At 34.3% G+C, this 26,226-nt stretch overlaps 1 protein-coding gene across 5 annotated transcripts in view; it reads left to right on the top strand.

Moving 5' to 3' along the window:
• The window catches only part of LOC115443236 (dystroglycan), a 119,515-nt gene that overhangs the window by 80,979 nt on the left and 12,310 nt on the right, over nt 1–26,226 (top strand). For all 5 annotated transcript variants that reach the window (XM_037439069.1, XM_037439068.1, XM_037439066.1 and 2 more), the window contains 6 exons: nt 7,308–7,358; nt 21,807–21,943; nt 23,150–23,296; nt 24,612–24,779; nt 25,214–25,378; nt 25,982–26,095. In XM_037439069.1, the coding sequence (XP_037294966.1) occupies nt 21,818–21,943; nt 23,150–23,296; nt 24,612–24,779; nt 25,214–25,378; nt 25,982–26,095 (720 nt within the window). In that variant the 5' untranslated portion in view covers nt 7,308–7,358; nt 21,807–21,817. The remainder of the gene's footprint in view (nt 1–7,307; nt 7,359–21,806; nt 21,944–23,149; nt 23,297–24,611; nt 24,780–25,213; nt 25,379–25,981; nt 26,096–26,226) is intronic.

Here is a 26,226-nt window from a genome sequence, read left to right as displayed (position 1 = left end):
TAATAAGAAATCGAACAGTAAACGTAGAAACTTGTCCAAGCGTGCCAGTACCGTCGACATATCCCGCCGAATGTTCTCATTAACCACACTCTCAATACGTCAATCAAACAGTCGTGTAGTGTTGGAGCGTTTATTTTGCGTTCGTGTCGTATTACCGCGGCTGAAACACATGACACTTAATAAACCTGGGACCCAGTGACTGCCCTACTATTGTTTGAATATGTGTCGGTATAACTATGTTGCGCTACTACGGAGTACTATTGTGAAGTGATACGGTTAAACATGGTAGAGTGTGGACAAACATTTGACACGGTATGGCCAGCTCGACCGCTTAAACATGGTAGTGTGGACAAATATTTGACATAGTATGACCAGCTCGACTGGTAGTATCATTTTCCACAGAAAACCGACTTGGCTTGCTAAGCGTTTCCTGTGATCAGAGATTTTCGAAGGCTCAATCAATCTGCTACATCTCCTAATACCTTTCTTTTGAAGCAGTCGGCGCATATAGCTATGGTTCTTTAGGAATTGATAGCGTTTATGAGCGATGGAGATCACTTTACATGAGGTGAACAAAAGGTCCCTTTGTCGGCGTTAGCTATAAACAGTATAGAAATCGCAATCGACTAGGAAACCTCGAACTAGACACCCTAATAACAAACGATAAACCGACAAAGTTGCTTCACGTGCGGTTTTATGTAACACACCTCGATCGAGTCTTCCATTCGTACTGTAGACCAATGAGCTTACAGCATAGTTAAACCAAATATAGGTACTTCATGCCAATATAAAATATTGTGTTATGTTTTTACAGCAATCATTATAATTAGAATGTTTTATAAATAACGTTTACACAAATTACTTTTATAAATGACATTCAATAAAAGTATAAACAAAAACCCGAATAGTAACCAATCGCCTTTTAACAAGACAAAGGTAACACATTTATAGGTACACTGCATACAGCTCATAAATATATCTCAACTATATTCATCACCGTTAAAAATATATTAGTAGGTAATACCTACCACAAGTACAATGAAAGTAGGCAATGATCGCGGGCCGATGTGTCACCACTTACGAGTGCGACGGATATAAACAACAGCAAATTGATGCGTTAAATAAAGAACATTTCTATACAGCAAGCCACATTGCGCAAGAGCATCGCTGTGACAATTGACCAGCGGTCGGCCCAGATGACATCATAAGCCCTGCCTTCATCTGCCGTTTGTATCTCCGTTCAAAAATCAATAGACAGTCGTCAATAGGTTGAGTACTAGAACAATAGGTGATTTCACTTCCCCATTATCGATATCGATTTTCGTTTATGACATTCATATTATTATAATTCTATTGATTAATAATAAATCCGACACAAACAGGGTTTATTGTGGTTTAAATGAGATAAAAATATTATTTGTATTTTTCATGTCTTATGTCAATAACTTAAGCAAAAAAATCAGCTCCAAAAAATGTTGTATATCATGTTAATTTAAAGCCGAACTGTCACTCCAGATAATTTGTTTGGTTTTTATCATAAAACACATATTTTTATGCGTGAACGTCCTTTATAATATGGAAAATAGATTAAAGAAAACTACTTATTCTTCAGCCTTTACAATAATAGCAAACTCTATATATACACTTTCAATTCAATTCTTTTTTATATATGCCCCGTTGGAATAATAATGTTGGAATGTTATTCGAAATATTGGACGGGTGTAAAAAAATCTGCAACAACTCTCCTCGTGAGATCTGAAATGTAGGTCAAATAAAAAATATGTGACACACGGAAAACTAAAAATGCATTTCTTGATGCAACGGAAATAACGGAGGAAATATTAACTAGACCAAAACATACACGAATTTTTAGCATCGAGAAACATTTAAAAAAATAAAATAAAAAGTTTGACAATGACGAGTCTTGCAAGCGGAGTTTGCCAATAGTTGATACTAACTTCGACGAACATTTCACTATAGTAAAGTATACACGTATACTTCCGGTCTGCCGATCCGATACCAAATAGTACTGGCAGTTAAAACTTAGGCCAAGCGTAAACCCAAAAAATTGGGTAATGTATGCAAACAGTAACCACCTACAATAAAGCCGGCTGCCTCGAAAATAAAAAGAACATTTAAAAGCCATAAATTATTCCGACGTTTCGAATAGCCTGGTATTATTTCCCTAATAACTTTATTATAGTAACGCGTGTAGCAACGGTTAACAAACGAGTGTGCCGCAGTCTTATTTTCAATTTCTTTTAAATTGGCCCCCGGACCCGCGCAGCTGCCCGCCCGCTATCGATTTACGATCCAATTAACATCCATGTAAATTAAATGTATTGCTATCGGAATTGTACGAAATACCGGTGTGACAGTTTATTGGCGGTATTGTTTACTGTACAAGATATTGTGTTCAAATGTTATTCAATATTTGTTCGGTACTTGTAAATTGCTTTTGTATGGTGGGTTATTCCAATGATTTGGTTGTAATTAATATTTCATTATAGCGTATCTGTTTGTGTAAATAGATGGTCTGTCGCTGGTGAATAGGTCGCTATCACGATCACTTAGTCATTGACCTTATCATTGGGTAAATTAGGTAAGTACGTATCATCGTTGTTTACTTAGAACTGTGAGCATTAAAATTACTAATAGCTACCCAAATTGTGTACATTACATTAATAAGTCGCTCGAACACAACAAAACGAGAAGTTATTAATTATTGCGTGTATGAGACAATGACACTGGCAGGTAGGTACTATTGCTTTTTTATCTATTTTTGCTGTCATGCATATTTGTGCAACGCCGCTCCTTGTATTTAAAGGGCATTGAAGCCAGTGTAATTATATTAGTCACTGGTGTATAAAATTATCTATTCGTTTTAATTGTATTCTATGACGCATGGCATTTTAATATTTTTTCTCCACTAGTCATCGCTTCGAATTATCCTATTTGTTTTTGTAATCATTCCATTTATTTCAAATTAGTTATTACCCGATAAGCGCATTTCAGATAAACTTAATATTCAGTCCCCATGCTCTTATGTCACAACATCTTTGTAAAAATGTGTCGGATTCTAATATGGTTATTCAAATAATGATTCATGCACTAAGTGATAAGTATGCGTGAGGTCAATGCTGAATCATTGGGCCTTGATTTAAAAGTGAACTCGGTCTACAAGCGTCGTACGTTATCCGTTTTAAGTTCATCTTTGTTAAGTGATATAAAAAATAATGAATTATAACAACTAGTGTTAAAAAACTATGTTTAATAATAAAAATAAAGCTTTGAATTCCAATTTTTTTATATAAATGTGAACAACTTTATAGATGCATTCTTATTACAGTATGTCTTTCTTCTTGCTTTGCCTTACATGTTTCCTAAAATTTTATTTAATGATACACTGTGATATAATACATTTGATTGAATTCATTTACATATAAGTTGTAACTATACAAAGTATTTAATTTTTATTCATACATTTATTCTTTATTCCATTGATAAAACAACAGCTGAGGAATAATTTACAAATATATGCACTAATGAATCATTCAATCGCTTTCACGATCTATAATAAACTTAAAACTCGTCTAATTAGAAACCATGAGAATATCTGTTTACCATAAACACAAAAGTGGCAGAGCTTTACATAAATTTAACGCGTTGCAAACCAAAGGGAATTGCGAAACTTTCGGAATGAATATGCGAAAGCTTTTAAATGTTAGTTGCGGGCTGTGGCTGTTGCGATAAGCGAAGTTGTTTCAGATGAAACGCTCCAGCAACTATCCACACGCGAGAGCCACTTCATCGTTGCAAGCTGTTAATTTGTTGGCAACCTCTTCAAACTCAGTTTTTATCTAGTCTGCCCTATTTATTGGAATTAATGAGTAAGCCGTTGCAGAGGTTCCCTTCATTTATTATTATTTTTTTAGGTCTTTTATGGTATTTCTGTGTGCATCATGGAATGGCTAAGGAAATTCATCGTGCTACCATGTTCTTTCGCGGTAATATTTGTTAAACAAAACCTCATCAATATCGTCTGAGGCTTTGTAGTCAGGACCATCTTATTTTATTCATCTAATTGGTTAATAAATAGGTGTTATTTTTTGATTGTTGTCTTACAATAATGGACAACGAAATGCATTATTCCGATAAACAAGTTCGCCTTATCACATTTACAGTCTGAGTGCACTCAATAGGGATTCGTTAAGCTAAAAGGTTCTAACGAAGTTTTGTTAGCTGGAGTGCCTTAAGCTTTGACCTATTTGGAAATCGTGTAAAACCTGCCTGAGGCTGAAAACTTTTCGCTATAAAACTACAAAGGGATCTTTTATGTTACGAAGACTTGATAAGGACGGCATACAAACTACTTTTTTACTTATACGTACGAGTTTAAGTTACTAGATAAGGAGAGTAAAATACTCTTAGACGCCGATACTAAAATATTCGATGTTTTATTTATATTTGCTGGTGATAGGATATGATTTATATCCGCCCGGATAGTGACCGACGTGTACAAGGTGTTTAAATCTGCCATAGTGACCCACGTAAGTGTGTCGCGTCCGGGATCAGCCTGTGTATCCGTTTCTAAAAGGCCGACATAATTGTTTCGACTGTCGAGGGGTAATCATCTCTCGTCAGTCGACTTTCTGTTGGACCTCAATCTACTTACCATCAGGTGTAGTGTGTCACTTTTCCGTGATATAAAAAAAAATACGATGAGTAATATAATACGTAAATCAATTTGAGCAAAATTAAAATTAATACATTAGTTCCAGTACGAAATTTAGGCGTTGTTGGAAATTATTGATATTTTAAACAATAACTACGAGTTACAAGTGACATACTGTGCAATTGAAACCTTCCCAATAAAATTTTAATCACTAATTAATGTAACCATATATTAACTCTGACACTCAAATTATTAGATGTAAGCAAGAAAATTGGAAAACCGTTAATTAAAGCACTGATCTTTAAGCTGTAATTGTATAGTTCTAAGAAATTATAGCTGTATATTATAGAAAGCGTTTTAAAACTTGTAAAGATATAATCAACTTAATATATAGGAGAGTATATTCCGCTCAGAATTCAAATGATAACATGACATTCAGTGTATTTCATGGAAATAAATATAATTAATAATTTTCAACAATAACATTTTTCATCCAGGAATTATTATTCATCTATACTATTATATAAAGCTGAAGAGTTTGTTTGTTTGTTTGTTTGTTTGTTTGTTTGAACGCGCTAATCTCAGGAACTACCGGTCCAAACTGAAAAAATCTTTTTGCGTTGGATAGCCCTTTGTTCGTGGAGTGCTATAGGCTATATATCATCACGCTATACCCAATAGGAGCGGAGCAGTAATGGCTAATCTCAGGAACTACCGGTCCAAACTGAAAAATTCTTTTTGCGTTGGATAGCCCTTTGTTCGTGGAGTTCTATAGGCTATATTTCATCACGCTATACCCAATAGGAGCGGAGCAGTGATGGCTAATCTCAGGAACTACCGGGCCAAACATAAAAATTCTTTTTGCGTTGGATAGCCCTTTGTTCGTGGTGTGCTATAGGCTATATATAATCACGCTATACCCAATAGGAGCGGAGCAGTAATGGCTAATCTCAGGAACTACCGGGCCAAAATGAAAAATTATTTTTGCGTTGGATAGCCCTATGTTCGTGGAGTGCTATAGGCTATATATCATCACGCTATACCCAATAAGAGCGGAGCAGTAATGGCTAATCTCAGAAACTACCGATTCGAACTGAAAAATTATTTTTGTGTTGAATAGCCTTTTGTTTGTGGAGTGCTCTAAGTTATATATCATCACGCTACGACTAATAAGAGCGGAGCAGTAATGGCTAATCTCAGGAACTACCGATTCGAACTGAAAAAATCTTTTTGTGTTGAATAGCCCTTTGTTTGTGGAGTGCTCTAAGTTATATATCATCATGCTATGACCAATAGGAGCGGAGCAGTAATGACTAATCTTAGGAACTACCAGTTTGAACTGAAAAATTTGTTTTGTGTTGGATAGACCTTTATTTGTGGAGTGATAGAGGCTATATATCATCACGCTATGACCAATAGGAGCGGAGCAGTAATGAAACATGTTGCAAAAACGGGGACAATTTATTAGTTATGAGAGCTTCCGTTGCGTGCGCTGCGTAAACGGTTAAAGTTATGCAACAATGATGTATGACGGGATTGTTCCTCTTAAAAAGTTATAAAAAATATATTATAAAACAAAGTCCCCCGCTGCATCTGTCTGCCTGAACGTGTTAAACTCAAAAACCACCCAACGTATTAAGAGGAAATTTGGTATGGAGACAGTTTGGGACCCTGGGAAGAACAAAGGCTCCCGGGAAACTACTACTTTTATAACGGTAAACTTTAGCCTGAAAAACTTTATAACGCGAGCGGAGCCGCGGGCAAAAGCTAGTATTAAATATTTCGCAATTCAATGATTAGTCATGATTAATTTATAGTATAGTTATATCAGTTAATAATAAATATGTACATTATTATTTTCAATAGCGTTTTTTCCCGATTTATGATTTTTGCGGTCATCGTTTGAAATAGTTTACATTAGTTTGGTTGATGTCGTGTGGGTTTGACATTTCATATACATGTCCACATTGTTTAAAGGAATATAAATCTCTGTTGCATATTACCAGGGGCCTTATTCTCTATCCCTCACGTTATTTTGACAGTGTGTAACAAGCACGTAACACAACGCATCATGTTTAGGACTATAGAAATTTGGCTTACAGAATACCATTCCACGCACATTTCTCGAAGATAACATGACACGGCCGCGTTACGCGTTTACACTATAGAATAAGGGCCCAGGAATACTTATTTATAAAGAGAAAGATGGAAACTATAAGCTTTCAATCATATTTATTGCGTTTTTATATTTTTTTTTCATATAAGCAAATATATATATATATATATATATATATATATATATATATTCATATCACTATATGTTGATCCGCCTGAAAGGTCTGTTTTGCTACAAAAATCCTAAATCACTGTAGTGTTTTATAGCCCCATCTTATAATATTTTCCATGGGCGCATATAAGGGTTAACATAGTCCATATGTTTGTCTAAGACAGTATCCTCGTGTCAAAATTTCATCAAGACTAACAATAACCCAGACATTTTCAGAACATTCGTATTTATAATATTAGTAAGATCACCATTATGATCAAGTAGGCACAAAAACATCTTTAATTCATGACGTGCCCCTTCACTCTACTCTTCCTTTAAGTATTAATTTATTGTATTTTATTCCAGATTACAAAGTTCCTGTGACGCCGTCCATTGCGGCTTTAAAAATTTAAAAATGTAAGTACAGATGGCTATTTTAAAATCCATTCAGCATCCCATTAATCAAATACCACGTCGATATGAACATCGTAAATCTTATCTGCGGCCAAAACATAACGTTTTGGTACTTCGCGCGCCTGCATACTTTTAAAAATCGGAATACCGAATTATACGGTTCAACGGTCATTCGTGGACGGATTTGGATTATGGATTGAGGAGATAATTATCGCATAAAATCGTCTTATAATAGATATACATTTGAAAGGATTTTGACCATTTTATAGATATTCCTTAGTTTATTTAAATAACAACTGCTAATTAACTGCTTTCTACACCACCCCAAGGTTGACTGGGAGAGAATGCCCATGGCATTAAGTCCGCCTGTATACCATGTGTACAAAGTGTTAATAAATAAATAAATAAATAAATAGTACAATAACGTAACATAAACTGCCTCGACGTTTAAGTTATAACCCTAAACTAACCTTGACGAGATTTGATAAGATCTCGTTGATTTTAAAATTGTTAACAGTTAAAAAATATTTAGTAAAGGAATAATTGTAATCAAACAATACTTTTTTTGTAATCAATGGCTAATAGAACATGTGAAAACATAATGCATAAATACATCTATACATATTTCTGACAACTACTTCATACCTTCAGCATTGCTGTATTAAAACTATTTTACGTCGCACGATGGGAGGTCACGGCCCCCAGCTCCCTCTAAATGCGTCCTTCTAACGACTGCTTTAAATCATCTAGTTAACGACGACTGCCTATGCAATACCAGTTCTATATCCCGTAGTTACGCGCCGCGGTACGTGCGAACGCTAACGTCCAACAGCTGCCAAGTTTCCAATTCCGCTCTGCATTTCCATGTTTTATCAGTTTTCATTGAGCCAATTGCTTTTTGAAGTGAGATTATTGGTGATACAAACTTGATAGATATGATTGAGTTTGTAGATGTTAAAATGTTTCTGAACTGATAGTAGTTCTAGTTCTTGTTATAACAAAGGTTTACCTTCCTACATATGATTATGCAGTATTGAGCTACCGTAAAGAGCATTGCATGTTATTAGCATAAAAACTACCCATTACCTTTGTGCAAAGCGCTCAAAAAAGGGCAAATGCCAACATTCTACATAACTACTTCGTGAAGCCATGATCTACATATTAACAATCTATTATTGTTTAGAATTTAGGTATGTGTGGGAGAAAACCTTTTATTAATTTATTATTATTTATACGTTGATTGTAAACAAAACATTATTGATTTATAATTTATTAATCCGACGTAACCAAGCAATATTTAATTTAGTTCAATTTTAAAAGTCTATCTTTAAATTTGCTTTGCAGGCAATCAGTTGAATTTTCAAGACCAATTAATATTTTTATGGAACCAGGTTATTGTAATCTATACATATTATAAAACAAAGCCCCCTTTTCTGTATGTTATCGATTTTCTCAAAATCTACTGAACGGATTTTTATGAAATTTTTATGGAGATAATTTAAGACCCTGGGAATGTTATAGGCGACTTTCTATCCTGAGGACAAATACAGCTGGACCTTTAACCTGGAAAACTCTAGTTATAAATAAATATGACCACTTTTAGCACTAAAATACACTTTAAGTTAAATATAATAAAGAATGTACTTTCACTCCTGTTTACGTCGTATAGCCCGTTTGTTACACATGGCAACATGCCCACAGCAATAATAATTCTCATGAGTGTCGTTTAAGTCATTACTTATTACACATTACTTTGTGAGTCAGTTATTAACGTTTTTAATTATTAATACTATTAGTCTAAAAGTTCATTACAGAGCCAAAGGCAATTTACATTATTCATAAATTCTTTTTGAATATTCGACCGTGTTTTTGTACCTAAGCTATAAGAACTTGATAATCACGCTTGTCTGATTGTTTTTCTGTTTTTCCACATTGTAATATGCTAATGCAAATACAATAAAGTAACGACACGATGAAGTAACAAACTAATTAATAGCAACATTTTATTTTCAACAATTCATTTAGACCGCGGTTAGTTCATTAAGGTTTGATTATCAACATCCTATTCTCATGTTGTGTATTCGGCTTCCCCACGTTCAATGGCTGAATCTAAATGTAAATGACCCTGAACAGAGGCTGGAGTTCAATGCCTCGTCTAGACAGGTGATATGTGTAATGTGGTAAGCCAAAACATGAGCCCCCAATTGATGAACAACCTTTACAGAGTGCGAGATATGTTTGATGTAATTATAAGTAATTGTTCTTGCCTTCTACAAAATACATTTGTGATCAATGTCGATGGTTATAATACGCTTTTTATTGACATTAGGTTTTGATCTCGGTTCCGGCTAAGTGAATGTAATTTTATTCAGGTTGTTTCTTTATACAGTATAAAGGGATACTGCTAAATTACAGTTTTCTAGATCCAAAGGTTTAACCTGGGCGTTGAAGAGTTAGTGAATAAGTCAACATGCATTTTGCTTTATATATAACTTATATCGTTTCTAGTTGTATCCTAGAATAATGTCGTCGACGCTGTTTTTAGCCGTCTGGCAACATGCAATTTTATGAAATAACTTTGATGCATTTCTCTCTCTTTGATATTGCAGCTACTTTTCTTCACATTATATATTTTTTTGATATGCCATTCCTTCAGTATTGTTTCATTTAATAACAACATTTTGCTAACTTTCGTTATAATCGAATCAACCAGTTGTGTTTTTGTTGACTTTTACTTTTTATATAATTATAATAGCACTAGATTTAAAATGGTAAACTGACTAATACTTCATTTAAGATTATCAAACTAAGAATTGAAGAAGCGCAACTTCTGTGTTTTCCGTGACTTTTGACTTCTAAAAAGAAGTCAAGGCTACAATCAGTCTGATTGTGTAATCCACAGCCTCCGAATTATGTAATAGAACTGCGTGAACAATTTATCTTTTCTTAAAATACAGCCTCGAGAAGTTTTATTGTAACAAAGTTCACTTTATGAGAATTAAAGGCTGAATATTCTATATTTGTAACAAAATGATACAGAATACAGAGTGACTAAAATTAACACAAAACTAAAACTGATATCCAACAGAATTATCTTCATTAATTAAGTGCTAATATATTACTTTGCTCTCTTAAATATGTAATCATGTATTGTTGAATACTAAGTCTAGGAAGTTTTTTTTTAATAAAAATATAAGTAATTTTTTTTTTTTTATTTAATTGTAGAATACTCATTAGAATATGATTTAACATAAAATAAAACGCACACACGTATTGAATATAAAACTCAAAGGCGTCCGTAGATTACAATCTATCTGCAGCCAGACAAATAAATTGCAGTTCGCCGAAGTGCTGCCCATAAAGGGAGAGGTGTTTTGGGCCCAGTGTCGCGTAAATCACAGTCTGGCGCAAACGCGAATGCCGCCAAATATTTTATCTACATGTGTACTATACACACCATGTGGATATATTGTATGGCTTCGGTTTTGAGAGCGGAGTACCGATTTACAAAGGGAAGCGTTTCGTAGCGTCATAAAAGCGTATGATACACATTGGTAGGAGTTATTAAATTCTACTGCTGCACACGAACGTCATATATGAGATACATTTTAGAGATGTGAGTGCTTACGTTTATCGCTCCGTCCTTATGCGGAATGATTGAATTCGCATAACTTTGAAATGCTTACGGCATTGTGTCCACCTCCAAACTTTGCATAAAATTAAAGCATATTCTATTCGATATAAATACAAAGTATTAGTCTTGTTTATGTGAATAAATAAATCAACTAATAATTATCACAAATTACTCAGCCGGTGTATTTTATGAGTCACGTAGTAATCTCAGCAAATTTTAAATATGTATATAAAAGTAATTTAGCTTATTGATGTCTATTGCTGTAATGGACCTCCCGGAGGGAGCCCCAATCGTCCTTGTCGGCTCCCTTCAATCTACACTTAATATTTGGCATGAAGGTTCTCTAGGGTGAGATTGGATGGCAAGGGCTTAAAAAAGATTTACACAAACCGTTATGCGGTTATAAATTTATTATCTAATCAAGATTTTATGGTACACTGAAAAGCAAGGAATAGCTACTTTAGCTTCATTGGATATATTTATGTGTAAGTATATACACAAACAGAAAAACATTCAAAAGAATGCTGCAACATTCTAAGCGCAAATCAAATAAACCCCTAATACGATATACAAAGAAACAAGGGCAAAAATAACAACGTTCATAATAACTACACTCGCACAAATGTAGTATTTTGCCATTATAAAATCAAGCCGCTTTCATGTGGGGCGACGGTTCTCAAAGCATCGTCTGCGTTCACGGAACAATGATTGCCATAACACTTTGCAGAAAGCATTCCTGAACACCACTCAGAAAACTATTGTGCGCTCAATATAGCATAAATCTCACAAGGCGATTCAACTGTAATGAATTTTCGAATACTATCGATATTTTCAATGGAAAATATATGGTTATATTTGTATTTTTGTTATTATGCTACTGGCCGGTTCGAATGTATGATAGAAAACGCAATTTTAAAAGTATATAAATGTTTTCCTCTGTGGACGACCGAAGGAAGTTTATTTTAAACTTCAGCGTTTCCTGATTTTCTATTGCTTAAAATAGCAACTTCATTTTATATAGTGCACTTTATTAATGTTTAATAAAGTTTATTATTATTTTCTATGTTTATATAGTGTCTATACATACATACCCATATTACTGTATCCGTTTATACCTATGAAATAAATTGAAGCAACAAGGGGGGATAGAACCTTATGATAGAAGAGCTGATAAGCTTAACACGTCATATTGTATCAAGAACATGTTATACTTAAATATTTTTAGAAAAAAAAAACACATTAATCGAATGTTTTAGCTACCCCATAAGGTATTAAACGAACCTTATGTTATGTATGAATTCATTAATAACCTGTAATTTATTATACGGGTAATAGTGAACATTAATCCACCGAAATACAATATATGTGTCATATTTTGTATTATGCTACATGATTTATAATAGTCGTAGTAATTTACGTAAAACTAAAAAAAATCTAGGTATAGACTGTGGAGACATTTTATAAATGAAAAAACTTACAAAAAGTGGTTCAGTAGCTGTTCGTCTGACTGATTAGATAAATGTTTTGCAACAGATTTTTTTTTCTACCCAAGTAACAGATAAAAGTTCTTATCTGTGTACACTTGAGTAGATTTTTACCTGCTCTCGCTAACGCTACATCCATTTAACCTTCGGGAAAGCGGATACGTGCATAAAAAATCGTATAATGTGAATAATAAAAGGTTCTAGTACGACTTTTTAACCTCTATGAGAGAACTTAAAACCAGATATAGAAATATTGTAGCACACAAATAAGATTAAAAATAAAGAACACGTGTTCGAAATGTTAAATCGATCATTAATTGATCTCATTGATCTTGCAAATACAAGCGTTATTAATACCACCTTCTTCTCAATTAGATAAATTGCAATTCTAATAATTGACGTCAATGTCCTCAAGGATAAAATATACGTACGTTTTAGAAGTCGAATCACATTTGAAATTATAACCGTAACACATTTTCGTGTTGGCACGATAAAATATATCGATAATTAAATAGCTAACTGTAAAATACGAAGGTTGCAAAAATAGGTGTGCCATTTTACCGTTGTCATAAACAAACCCCTTGGCACTCGCGCGGCCATTCCGAATGGTACGCACAACGCGTATAACGCATTCTATAATTACCAAAAATGTTATCGTGCCCTCGCAAACAATCATCCGGACGAGACGTGTCTTCCCGAAACTCAATTAAGGCAACTCGTAAAATGTCCCAACCCGACTATCACCCCCTGTTACTTCTACCCCCAATTTATTAGACGTACCACTGAAATGTGTTACAGACAGCGGGTAATTGAACATCCTGCGAATAATCTCCGCCTCTCGAGGTATAATTTAATCAAATTCTTGCGATAAAAAAGGTCCACAGATTTCAAAACGACGCCATGGCAGTCGCTATTTTTTGTTGCAAAAGTACCCCAATTTATCTTGGCTGTCACCTGCAATGGTTTCGCCCCACATGAAACAATAGGCATTTTAGCTTACGCACTCTCGGCATGGGTGGGCTGCAATCGATGTGCAGTCGAATATGGCAGGCCGGTTGAAATGGGTGCATATTTATAGCACCTCAATACGGGGAACTATGACATTGCTATGCACGCAGGCTCGAGAGTAGCACGTGACTTCCGTTGTCGAAATAGATTGACTGCGCCTGCGTCGCTCCCATGTTTGTTACAGTATCGTTCTTGGAAAAAGATCCGGCGCGGTATGGACATTTTGTTTGGATAGGGTCGAAAAAACAGTAAAATTTGACAGATGACAAAGTTAAACAGTATTGATTAACAGTATTATTTATACTCGATGGTGACTTGTCTTGTATTTCAGATACTGCAAGTAAAAGGGACGGAGAGAATAAATATTTAGGAGCTAGTTAACAACAAAGTAGAACATTTTCAATTCAAGATCTCAAGTCGTATATATCATTACATTTGACGGTTATGAGTAAACTTCAAGTGACTCCCAAAACTCGTAAATCTACAATCAAATTAGTTCATAAGGTCGATCATGATTTAGCACCTCGAGGTGAAGTCAGTTTTCGACCTAAAACATTTATAGGCCAACTAAGCTGGGATTTCTTAAAACATTACCTATATGAGTATAATTGTGTTATATTTATTTTCATTTTTTGTTTTATTTTATCTTTTTTATTGTACATGTTATACTAATGTTGTCCCAATAATAAAATCTTTCTTTCTTCTATGTAAATACGTAACAAAATCTATACTTTATTGTTGACAAGTTTACACTTATATTTTGCACGTATATATTATACTTGTAAAATTATTTTTAACTTATACGAGGCTCTATATCGTGAATATATCCTAATTATACCAAAAATTAAGAACCAATTTATCATAAGATTATTGCGTACTTTTTAACGTCCAACGTTTGTGTTAAATTATGTATTTGTCAACATGAAATATGCTGTTTCATCCGTTACGGGCAAAAATTTTCCAGAATATAAAGCGTTCTGATAAATATTTCACGCCAAAAACATTTCAGAGAAGTCGTTTTTAGAGATTAGGTGTCGCCCGTCCACATCGAAAGTTATAATTTATTATTAAGAATGTTCAACACAAAATTTACTTTTAGACGTACCGTTGCAATAACTTTACACTTAAATTCGCCTCATTGTTTTAGTTTTACGTACGTTGTGACACCCATAGTCTTAAACTCAATTAGAAATAAACACGCGGGTTGTTCGGCTTTTGCATTAGTCCAGATTTTCTCATACGTTTTAACTACTGCAATCTTTACATGTCGATTCCGTGCGCACACAGCATTAAAAAATGCCATGGTTGGAACGAACACGCTATTTCCATTACATTAGATTTTAAACCTCCACTAAAGTCGACGTTACTGTTTTAATCCCTGGTGTAATTAATGTTTCGAACATTATCATTTGGCAGTGCATTGTTCGATTAGGAAATTATAATTCGTTGGACTTTTCAATTTTATCGTGTTATATACTTTAATTTTACGTAATATCTCTAAAAACACTATACATAATATCTTACATGATTTGATCTCTCTTACAGCCCTGTAATTGCCATCAAAATGAACAAACGATGTCAACATTGCCAGAAAACGTATTATGTTTACTCGCGTTTATATATTTACACTCGGCTGACGTTACTTTCCTCATTCATATTACATTTCTTAGTAAAAATTTCGCTCCCTTAACATTTACTCAGCGAGGCGAATTTCTTGAATACCCACGTCACAGACGAGATGTATCTCGAAGAAATTACGTAATAACACGAGATTGAAGCGTTTTAATTAGTTTTTTGTGTGATGTATGAAAACGAAGTTGTTTGTTGGGGAATAATTAATGTAATGTTTCGGATGTTGTTATATTAAGTCAATTCACTTATATTTGAGCCTGGTTTATTAATAGGATTGCGTTTACTCGTGAAATGTATGGGTATTGGATTAAAATAGCGTGTAAACCACACCGTGAACACGCATTTACGGATCTTGAAAGTTTTCCTTCAACGGCACGCGAGGACCAATATCGCTGCCCTTTTAACCACATGTCCCCTATACAACTGAGGTCGTTCACCGATTTCTACTTATCGTTGGATATCAGCCTATATCCTTAGAGCCTAGAATGAGCCAAGTGCGTGACCTTAACTCGACGTTTCATCCATCACTGATAGTAAATACCCGTAAAGGAAGGAAGGGAGGTAAAGTTTTTGCAGGAAAATTCACGTTCCCACGAACAATTGTCGTGCGACAAAAAAGAGTTTTAATAAACAGATAGCATCGGGCACGCGATGAACTTTCTGGAAGGGAATTCAATCAGATACCGTATATTATTCAAGTTTATGATGAGTGTGATTACCAGCTGACCTAAATACGTGGCGTCGGATGTAGTACCCTTGCGCCCTAGGGGAATCGCGCGCGATTATCACTCTTGCTAAAATGTTTTTGGTGCATATTTACTTTTCCACAAAACGACGCATTATATTTTATATAATATTTGGTTATAAACGTTGCCGAGAAGTAAAGATATCACTATGCTAGATACATTTAATTATGTCTAAGCTACCTTAGCATGCCTTTCCCAAATACTCTATGTTGCCATACCAACTTAAAGCCTGCAGTAGTCCTCTTGGTCTCATTAGAACAATTCTTGCGTGCGGGACAAAGAAGTACTTCGAATTACTATTGACTACGATCCCTGTACGGTGTGGCCTTCCCCTTCGAATCAATGTACAGGGGACATATACGCCCCACACATCAAAGATTACCCTTGGCATCAACGGTGGAACCCTTGTTGCGGCCAATAACGAGGTTGAACGATGTATAAGTCATACACCTACAAAAAGTATAAAGAGCAAGTCCAAAGTCCACCCAGTGACCACTCGTGATTCCCGATGTCTCCATTAGATGCTTCTTTCGTCAGACGTTTGTTGTAGTTCTTCAAACGCTATGCATTTTGTTGCCGTAGAGTCGAGGCTCTTGCGCAGCGCGAACCGACATTACGTGGAGTTCTCTATGTGCCCTCAGCAAGTTGGGAAAGATTCTCCATGTTCAATTAATTTATGATGATATCGTCCCTGATAATAGAACTCATTACAGGTAATATCTATTTAATTAACGTGATACAGAAATACAACGTGTCGTAAGCGGTATGTGCTGTTATATTTTTTTGCTAGTGGCGTGGTTTTGCACGAAAAAAAAACAGGGCTTGAGTTAGCCATTCTTTTACTTTGATGAGTACAATTTTTTTAGTAAAATAAATTTTCAATATACATTTTTTTATTTTATTATCTTTAAATTGTATTCAAATTGCCTGATTATATTCTACAGCAGTGACGCTCGGACAGTCGTTGTGCGTCTGAATTACGACCTATCGTTTTATTGCTACTGTGCGTGCAATGTACACACATACTGATAAGGACATGACACAGGTATTCAAATTAGACCTTAGCATGTACTTTTGACCTACAATGTCATCTTGAACAAACAATATAAAGGGCGTATATCTATTGCATACTCAATTCCTGTTTTTCTTGTAGCTAAATTTATCCCATCTTAATGTGTGGTCGGCGCGACATACTTGGTCATGTTTGTAGCATAATCGATTTGACTGTTTTTACGAATGATCATGTGTGTCACCAGAGTATCATGGGCAACTCTTTTTAGAAAGTCCGCACAAAGGATTGCTTGAACTGGTATTCGAACCTAGTATCTCTGTCCACAGTTCCTATATCATGCCATTGGAACAATGCGACTATCCATACATATAATAATAAACTAATTTATATCGATTTTTCGTATCTAAGCAAGTTAAACTCCGTACCCTATTTAAATTTACAAACCCCTGTAAACTTCTAGAACATTCTAGAATTCTATGTTTAACAACACATAGTTAATCAATAGCGTAATAGTAAATAAATCTTAATTTAAAAGTATAAAAAAAGTCTAAATAGGGACTTTATTTTTACTTTATACAAAACTCAAATCTATATTTACAATAAACTTAATAGATACAGATCAACTTACCCTAAAATACACAGCGTCTAGTCTCCTCGAGCCTTTGGATCATATACTCGAGGGGTACATTTTTAATTTTTCTTATTAGTACTTCTATTCTCAGAAATTGAGATATAAGGGTAATGTTTATAACTCGTTAATGTGAGAATACGTACTGAGTCAATATTGATTCATATTTATCTCTGCGGTCTGAACAGTTATGTGTTTGAAATGACATAAATTGCCTATTTTTACTTGGATACATCAATGACATAATATCTGACTCACTGTTTAAGTCACAAGCTTAGTATAATAAAGGAAGTCTATAAATGTCTTAAGAATCCTATTCCAAATAAGTGTTAAAATATTTGCATAAACATTATGTGTGCAATTTATATAAGAACCTACTTCTGGCATCCATAAGCTTGTATAGTATTATTATAAGTCCAAGATATTTCCAATATGGCATCGTTTAAACAACAAAGATAAACTAGACTAGCATTTCCTTAATTATAATATACTAGCGACCCGCCCCGGCTTCGCACGGGTGCAATATTTCTCCACTATTTAATGGATGTTATTATACATATAAACCTTCCTCTTGAATCACTCTATCTATTAAAAAAAACCGCATCAAAATCCGTTGCGTAGTTTTAAAGATTTAAGCATACATAGATAGGGACAGCGACTTTGTTTTATACTATGTAGTGATAAATAAGTATATTGTTCGCTTTCAAATTCGTAACTAATGACCGTAATTCTTGACGTTGGATATATTATTTTGGATAAAAGTTTTCTAAAGGACCTACGGCAACAAAATTTATGAAACATTATTGAAAAAGATTATCGCCTAAAAGTGTTTGTAGCAACATTCACTCCATATTAAACTCTATGCTCGAAACATACAGTCGATCTTGCCAAGTGTATTTTTTCATTGTGTACATCAGAACTACAAAATATTGCCAGATTTGAAAGCTGCCGTAATAATATAAATGCATGCACGTTATATATTTGTACAAAGGAGAGTTTGTCGGGGGAGAGATCCATTGTGGTAACCCTCTTATTCGCCGGTCCCCTTACAAAGCCAAGGGTAAACCCGAGTGGTTGGCTGCCTCTAACTCGCTTACAAACTTGGAATAGCAAGTGCCTATATTTCACGAAACTTTGTCGGATAAATGTTTTTAAAAGTAACAATTTTGGGTATTAAACTTTCATCTTAATATTCTGAGATGGTTTGTAGTTCTCTAGAGTGTAGTTAATAGTTTAAATGGCGGATTAATCGCAGAGTTTTAAAAAAATATCGCCTAGATATTATAAAATTAAAAAGTAATTCTCAGATTTTACGTTGTTTAAAATAGAGGTCAAATAATTGTCTGGAATCTGTTTATTTCGGCAACGGAATAACGAATAAGTGAGAGTAATCGCCGTCATCCATAACCACAAAATTCGAGAGAAATCATGGATGCGCTGCTACCTTAAGAAAATCAATAAGGATTAGAAAAGAGGGGGTGGTTTGTGCCTCTGGAAATCTTACTCACCCCAAATTACCACATTTCGTTAATTTTCTTTAACAAAATGGTTGTACCCCGGCCAATCTAGCATTTTATGTATCCTAACAATTTAATACATACATAAGTAAATATTATCGCACTACCCCAAAGAATTCAAATCGTAACAAATATTTATGAGACAAAATGTAATTTATCTATTCCAAATCTAATAAACAAACCAAAGTTACTTACACAAAACCTTTTATAATACAAAAGCACACAAAAGTTTATACGAAAATTTAATAAATTCGTATCTCTGCGGTTATGAAATTTACATTTCAAGGAATGTTCAAATTTAACGGGTATTTCTTGAAGCGTGAAAAGATTTCGTTGAAATAATTTTCGCAATCCACCTACATCATGTATTTAAGAGTGTCTGCAAGACTGAATAATACAGATCGTTTGAGGAGAAATTCAAATTGCTGTCTCAGGAATCGGGATTTTGTAAAGGATTCGCTCGTTGATTTATATCGAGTCTTTGTGGCGTGGCTTCCGTTGCCTTTTGATTATAAGACTATTATTTGACAGTTAAGATAAATGGTGAAATAGGTCAACCCATTCTGATCAATACTACGTCCATACCATTATTTGAGTTATCAATGTAGGGAATTACTTTTCATTTCCTGAGTTCGTTGTGCAAGGTGTGTTTGCTGTTTGTAAATTATACAGTCATTCTTTTTACATGTTTCATTTTGGATTCATATGTGTGTTTAACACTCACCAACAAAAGATTTGAATCTTATTAAGAAATGAATTCCGCTCTTAGTTTTATTTATATGTTTTATACGCAATTATCCAATTATAATAAGGAGCAAATGAAAAAAAATCTCTAAGTGTGATTCTTTAGCTGATTTACATCAAATTTATATTGGTATTTGTTGGAAAATAACTTTAAATATGTTTTATTTGTTTCTAGTATGCTTAGATATTATTTTGAGCTATCGTAAATGTTATTACTCTTTGGTGTTAAAACATTATTCTGTTAAGACGTTTTTAATAAAACATGACAGTGTATACCGATAACCTTTTGTTCCTAGTATTCGTTGCTTATCTTTTTAATACATCTTATGCCAGTAATGCTGAATAAATATTTCTTAAGTTTATTTTATTGTTCTTTTAAGCCATAAATATACACAGCTTTCATTAAACTATCAACGCTAAAGACATTTACAAAAAGTCATAATTCCACTCTCCATATTTATCCAATAATTAAGCAAATATTTTTCCTTTTCATGCCATTTTTTACACGCCTCTTGCCAAACAACGGCTTCATACATATTAAGAAAATTGTCCACTGTGACAATGACCAAGACAAATATAGCTACAAAATGTCAAGATAAAAATGTTTTAACGACTATACATTTTAAGTACAAAGGACATCGAATTAAACCCGCGTCAATTAAGTGAAATTTACCTCGAGTATTTTTGTACCGGCGGGATTCATGATTTTAGCCTTTAAGGACTCTAATGGGCGTGCACTACTCAACTCGCACTTGACCGTTTATTACGAGCACGTTTTATTTCGAAATGTTTCCGTGTCTTCTTTCTGCTTGAAAATAATTGGAGTGGTCGAGTCCAGGACTTAAGACCCCGCCCGTAAATCATTCTTAACGAATCTGTTCATATCTAATTATGCGAGGCTTATTTAAAGTACATCTACCATTAAATGTGTCTATTTGTTTAGGTATTTATTTGTATAAGAACGGTGTTTTTGAAAGGATTACCTGCGGAAGAGATTTTATAAAACTGACCTGCGCACATCAAGGGCTCGCCATGCTCAACTTTATTTCGAGATTGATTTAGTTAAATATGGCTCTAATAGCCCAAGATAAGTTTCGTCTATTCTACAAGATCAAAGAGCGGAAGAAAAGTAAACATTTTTAAAAGAAAAAGAATATTATTCAATGCATTTGTTGAATCTGTGGGATTTGATTAATAAGCGCAACAAAGCGTGCATCAAAGAAAACCAAATATAAAAACAAATTTAGCTTCAAACAATCGTTTTAAACATTTCAACGGTACGTACGGCACATTAATAATTGTAAAAGGAATATAAAAGTATTCCCTGAAGTTGTTTCGCGACAGCATGCTAAGGAAGGCGCGGCTGTTCAAAAGCTCGTTCTATTTGTGTCCAATCATTATGCGCTGGCACGCGTCTTTAACTGTGTAACAGTACCCGACTCGTTTCCGTTTGCCCTCCCTGCTCTTTCTTATTTATTTCTAAGTCATTTGTACGCGGATATTTGACCAAAATTTGTATGTGTCGACTGTCGGGTAAGTGTGATTGGGATGAGACAAATTACTTTATTACGGAAATGCGTATAGGTTTTATATTATTTACATATTTCGATCCTTCTCTCTTCGACGTCTAATGAAATTCTTGGAATAGGAAGCACGTTTTGTCGATAAATAGTGAGTCGAAGAGAATACTTTATATTCCTATGTTAAATGAATGTGAGGTATATGTAAAATTGTTTTTATTGAGTAGGAAATAATAGTTTATTGTAGTCATAGAAACTACACGTTTACGTATTCAGTAGAAACGATCGTGAACTTTAATTTTCAAACACGTTTAACTTTAGATTAAGATCGCTATAATAAATTTATAACTCGAAACACGCAAACAGATTGGAGGTAAATAAACTGAAATTACATGGAAGTAATAAAATTTTATTGGAAGGTCACAGTTATTTTTAATGTTCCAGACATTAGTAAACAAGACACAATGGGTATACAGTATACAGACATTGTATTTGGCTCGTATTGTCTGAAGGTGCATTGTTGCAGATGATGTGTTTATGAGAGCCGAGTGTGGCGAGATGGGGCGCGCGCAGTACGTCGCGTGTGCGCTGTTGCTGCTGTGCCCGCTGGCGCTCAGCAGGCACGACGACGACTTCGCCTTTGACGCGAGCGAAGAATTTCAGGTCAGTGAGGATTATATTAATGCTAATGTACAAGGAAGATACAACAGTGTGAGACGGTTTAATGAACGTTTGCCTACATGAAATCTTTCGTAATTTAATGTAGCATTTGGACAGGATCAATACAAAAAATAAAGGAAAGTTCATAATAATGTGTCATTAAGTTGTTCAATATTACAACGTAATTATGAAATCGTTATAAAGTTTAAACATCCTAGTTGTATTCAAAAGTAAATTTATAAGTAGGAAATATAACATTATTTTTATACATCGCTATCAACAATATGGCAGAAATATGTGACTAATGCCTCCTCCTCGCGAGGATGACGTAACTTGCACATAAAATATGGCGCGAAAACTATTTTCGCACATGTTTCGCGGATGTTTGACAATAGCCCATTATATTTTAAAATAAATTGTTCTCAAACGCAAAGAAAATACATTACAGTTAACATTACTATTATGTATGTACGTCACATCGAGAAAAGGCAGTAACTCGTTATGACGTCATCATTGCAAAATGTTCCTGCCTTTAGAATCATTACTCACTCAAGCAGACCGTTATGTCGATGCATTTCCTAGTGCAATAAATCATAAACAAAATTATGAATAGGCATCCTAAAGTCGTAGAATACTAATGTTCCGTAGTCGCAAACGGATATGTGCCAAAATTTTGCGATTATGGATATCCATATACCATTGTATAGACTAATTCGGACTGTTAATTAGTAAACTTGTCACGGAATATGTCTTTTGATTATAAAGAATAGCGAAACCAATACAATTGTAACCTAGCGAATTGTTTAGGTACCAAGATTGGACAGATATGAATCTCTGAATAGCTCATCTAGTTCAACGCGTGTTTATTGTAATGAGGAATGTAGTGATGTTCTTTAAATTGTATTTATCACATCTGATTCGATCTTTATACGTAATTCCAAACTTTAGATGATAGAAAGATAATGGTCCTACATCAGCTCATTTAATACCAGTAATATAAAAACATGAGCTGTCATAAAAAATATCATCAACTAAACTTAGTTTAAATAATTTATTTAGAAATTTAATACCCACTTAGTTTTACTCTTCATTTCCCATACGAATACATATTATAATATACGTTAACAGAGTTTTTATATGCTTGTGTGTGGGTAACGTTTTCTTTTCTTTTTCCCCGGTCTAGATAATAACAACGGAATTACTTTTCAGGTTGAATTAACTGCCAATCATTCTGAAATAGCAAAAAATGGCCTAAGAAGGTTATGGGGTGTCCCCGATACGTCGGCCTACGTGGGACATTTGTTCCGTATGGAAATCCCGAAGGAAGCGTTCTCAGGCAAAGTTTTAGCTTATAAGGTGAGTTTAAATATTTTAATCAAAAACTTTGAACGGATTACGGTGTTAATTAAGTCGCGAGTATTCGAGGCTTACATTTCTAGAATTGTAGCGTACAAGATAATTTGTCCTGAGAGAGTTATGTCGCGAGTTGTGTTACCTCTACTTTATACATCTTTGGAAACATTATTCGCTATGCAGCAGAAATTAAAAAATATATTTTATCTTACCTACAAATAAATAATAAATACATATTGGTTATATATCGGTAAATTACATATCGGTACTTAAATCTATCCGTCGGTAAATTGATGTATTCAACAATATTAAAAAAATAATTTCTTATGTTAACGCGAATGCCTGACATTAAAATAAAACTACTTTAGGGTTATTTTCGCGATAAATTTATTTAATTTCGCGGTCACGGGGGAATGAGGTGTCAGTCCTCCGAAAAGTTATTGTTAGAATATCTACCTTATTTTTTTAATTATCATACAAAATTTTAAATAATTAATTATTACTTAGCCCCTCCCGTGACCATGAAGGGTGCCTCGAAACAACGGAAATAAAATTAAATAAATTTATTTCCAAAATATCCTTAATATAGTTTTATCTGAATAAGAAATAATATTAAAAAAATTTTATATCTAGTAAAATAGGTAGTGCGAAGAAAACTGTAGGTGGACGTGGGCTGATTAGATGGGCATATAAAAACAGATGTCCGTGATAAACTAGACAATGAAAGATTATATAAAAAGCTAACGCGTGTTGGGTACCCTATTTAACTTCGTACACTTAATTGTACGATATATTTTCAGTTTTTGTTGGTAGAGTGTACGAAGTTACTCGACAGAATAATATCTTTTTTGAGTCTGGTGACATTTTGATCTTAAATACTAAATATTTCTTACTGAAAACATTTCTATACCAATTTATTTTTATTAACATTATCTATAAAATGCATCAAAATATGTTGATACCCTACGAGTCATTTAGGTAGCGACATCTAGCGAACGGAGGATTTTTCTATCGTCGTACCTGACAAATACCAAGTAACACATTACCTATTTCCTATAGCTGATAATTACGCAAAATAAGTTGAAGTAATACACATACATCGAATTTTGAAATCAACTTATGGGAGTAACGCAAAGCATTGTGATTCCCGGTATTCTCTTTATTCTTGCTCAGCTTCAATGCAACCCAGTTATTTTTACACAAAGATGAGAATAATAAACTTTACTGGCTATTTCTACTTATAATGATTCTCGTATTTCTTGCACATCTGTACCGTTTACACTTTATAATAAACTAAAAAGTATAATTGTGTAAATAGGTTCGCAGTGAAGAGGGCCGACGCACGCCGAGCTGGCTGGCCGTGGACTCGAGGCATGGCTTGATCAGCGGCGTGCCTCAGAAGCAGGATCTCGGCACGCACACATTCACCGTCACCGCGCACGGCGCCACGCGCGGACTCACCGCCACCGACTCCTTTACTATTGAGGTATTATTGATTAAGGTTTTTAAAAAAAATATATTAAGAACACTAAAATAGTGATACTTTACACATTAATAATTAAAAACGTAAGGAGATTGCTTACATTAGATCTCTAACCAAAGGTAGTTTGAGTCTCGAGCGACGCCATCGCCATCTAGGGATAATTTATTATAAAAGATTTTGTATGCATACGTCTTTTTTAGGATATACATATAAAATTATTAAAAATAAAATTTTGAAAAGGGAAAATTGTTAAAATAAAGGGGAAATACTTATAAAAGTATTATACAACTAAATATACATACACACACACATACAAACATCACACATTTATCCTCGAAGGGGTATTTAGAGGCGCAACCAGGATACCCACTTTATATAACTAGATTTCGAATATTGAGAAATATTTATCATTAAACATATCTGTATATATATTGCAGGTAAAGAAAGCGGAAGAGAAGCCGCACTCGAAGTACGGCACGTGCGTGGGCGTGGAGAGCCGCCTGGCGCTGGCGCTGCTCGTGGACGGCGCCTTCCACAACATCGCGCCGCGGCACCGCATCCGCGCACTCATGCAGCTCGCCAACTTCATGGCCATCGACGGCGTTAGTCTTCACACTTATATAAGAGCATAAAAATTACAGTAGAAACTGGTTATAACGACTCCGGTTATAGCGACGCATCGGTTATAACGAATAAGTAGGAAGGTCTCTTAAAATAAATGCATATAAAAAGCGTATGGTTTATAACGACTATCGGATATAACGTCGAGATTCGGTGATCCCTTCGATGTGGCTATAACCGGTTTTTACTGTATATATATACCCTTAAAAAATTAACAGTATTATTGTATATTATGGTTATAGCTTAAGGTCCATTTTCATACATTTTGTTTCACCTTTAATCTGGGTAACTAAACAAGTATTGGCAAGTAAAGAATTTAAATTCACGTCTAGTTAGTGATTAGTTCTCGCAGTTGAAAGAAAAACGTAAAAATAATTAATATGCATGGATATTTCGGCCTTTAAAATTTCGTCGTATTAAATTTAGGCTTATAGGCATGCAATTTCTCCCACTCAATCTTCTATGAAAGCTATAAAAGAATCACAACATTTTATAGGAACCATTAGTCCATGCTCAGAACCTCATAAATGCCAAGAAAAAGTTTTTAAATTATGTTGAATAATGTTTTGTATTTTAATTTCCAGGATGAATTTTGGATGGAGCCATATAAGACTGAATCACACGCAGAAACAATACTGAGTGGCATAGGTTCATCGCAACGCAAGCGCGGTGACGCCACAACCGCTATTTATTTAAATGTAAATATATATCTTATAGACATATGTTACTAACATAATTCTTACTAATATTGAAAGCGCGAAAGTTTATGAATATATTTGAATTGTATGTATGTTAAAAAAAAATTCAGGAACTGTTCAACGGATGTCAA

This window comes from Manduca sexta, chromosome 16, assembly GCF_014839805.1.
Source record: "Manduca sexta isolate Smith_Timp_Sample1 chromosome 16, JHU_Msex_v1.0, whole genome shotgun sequence".
Taxonomy (NCBI): domain Eukaryota; kingdom Metazoa; phylum Arthropoda; class Insecta; order Lepidoptera; family Sphingidae; genus Manduca; species Manduca sexta.
This window is presented reverse-complemented; position numbering and strand designations above follow the sequence as displayed.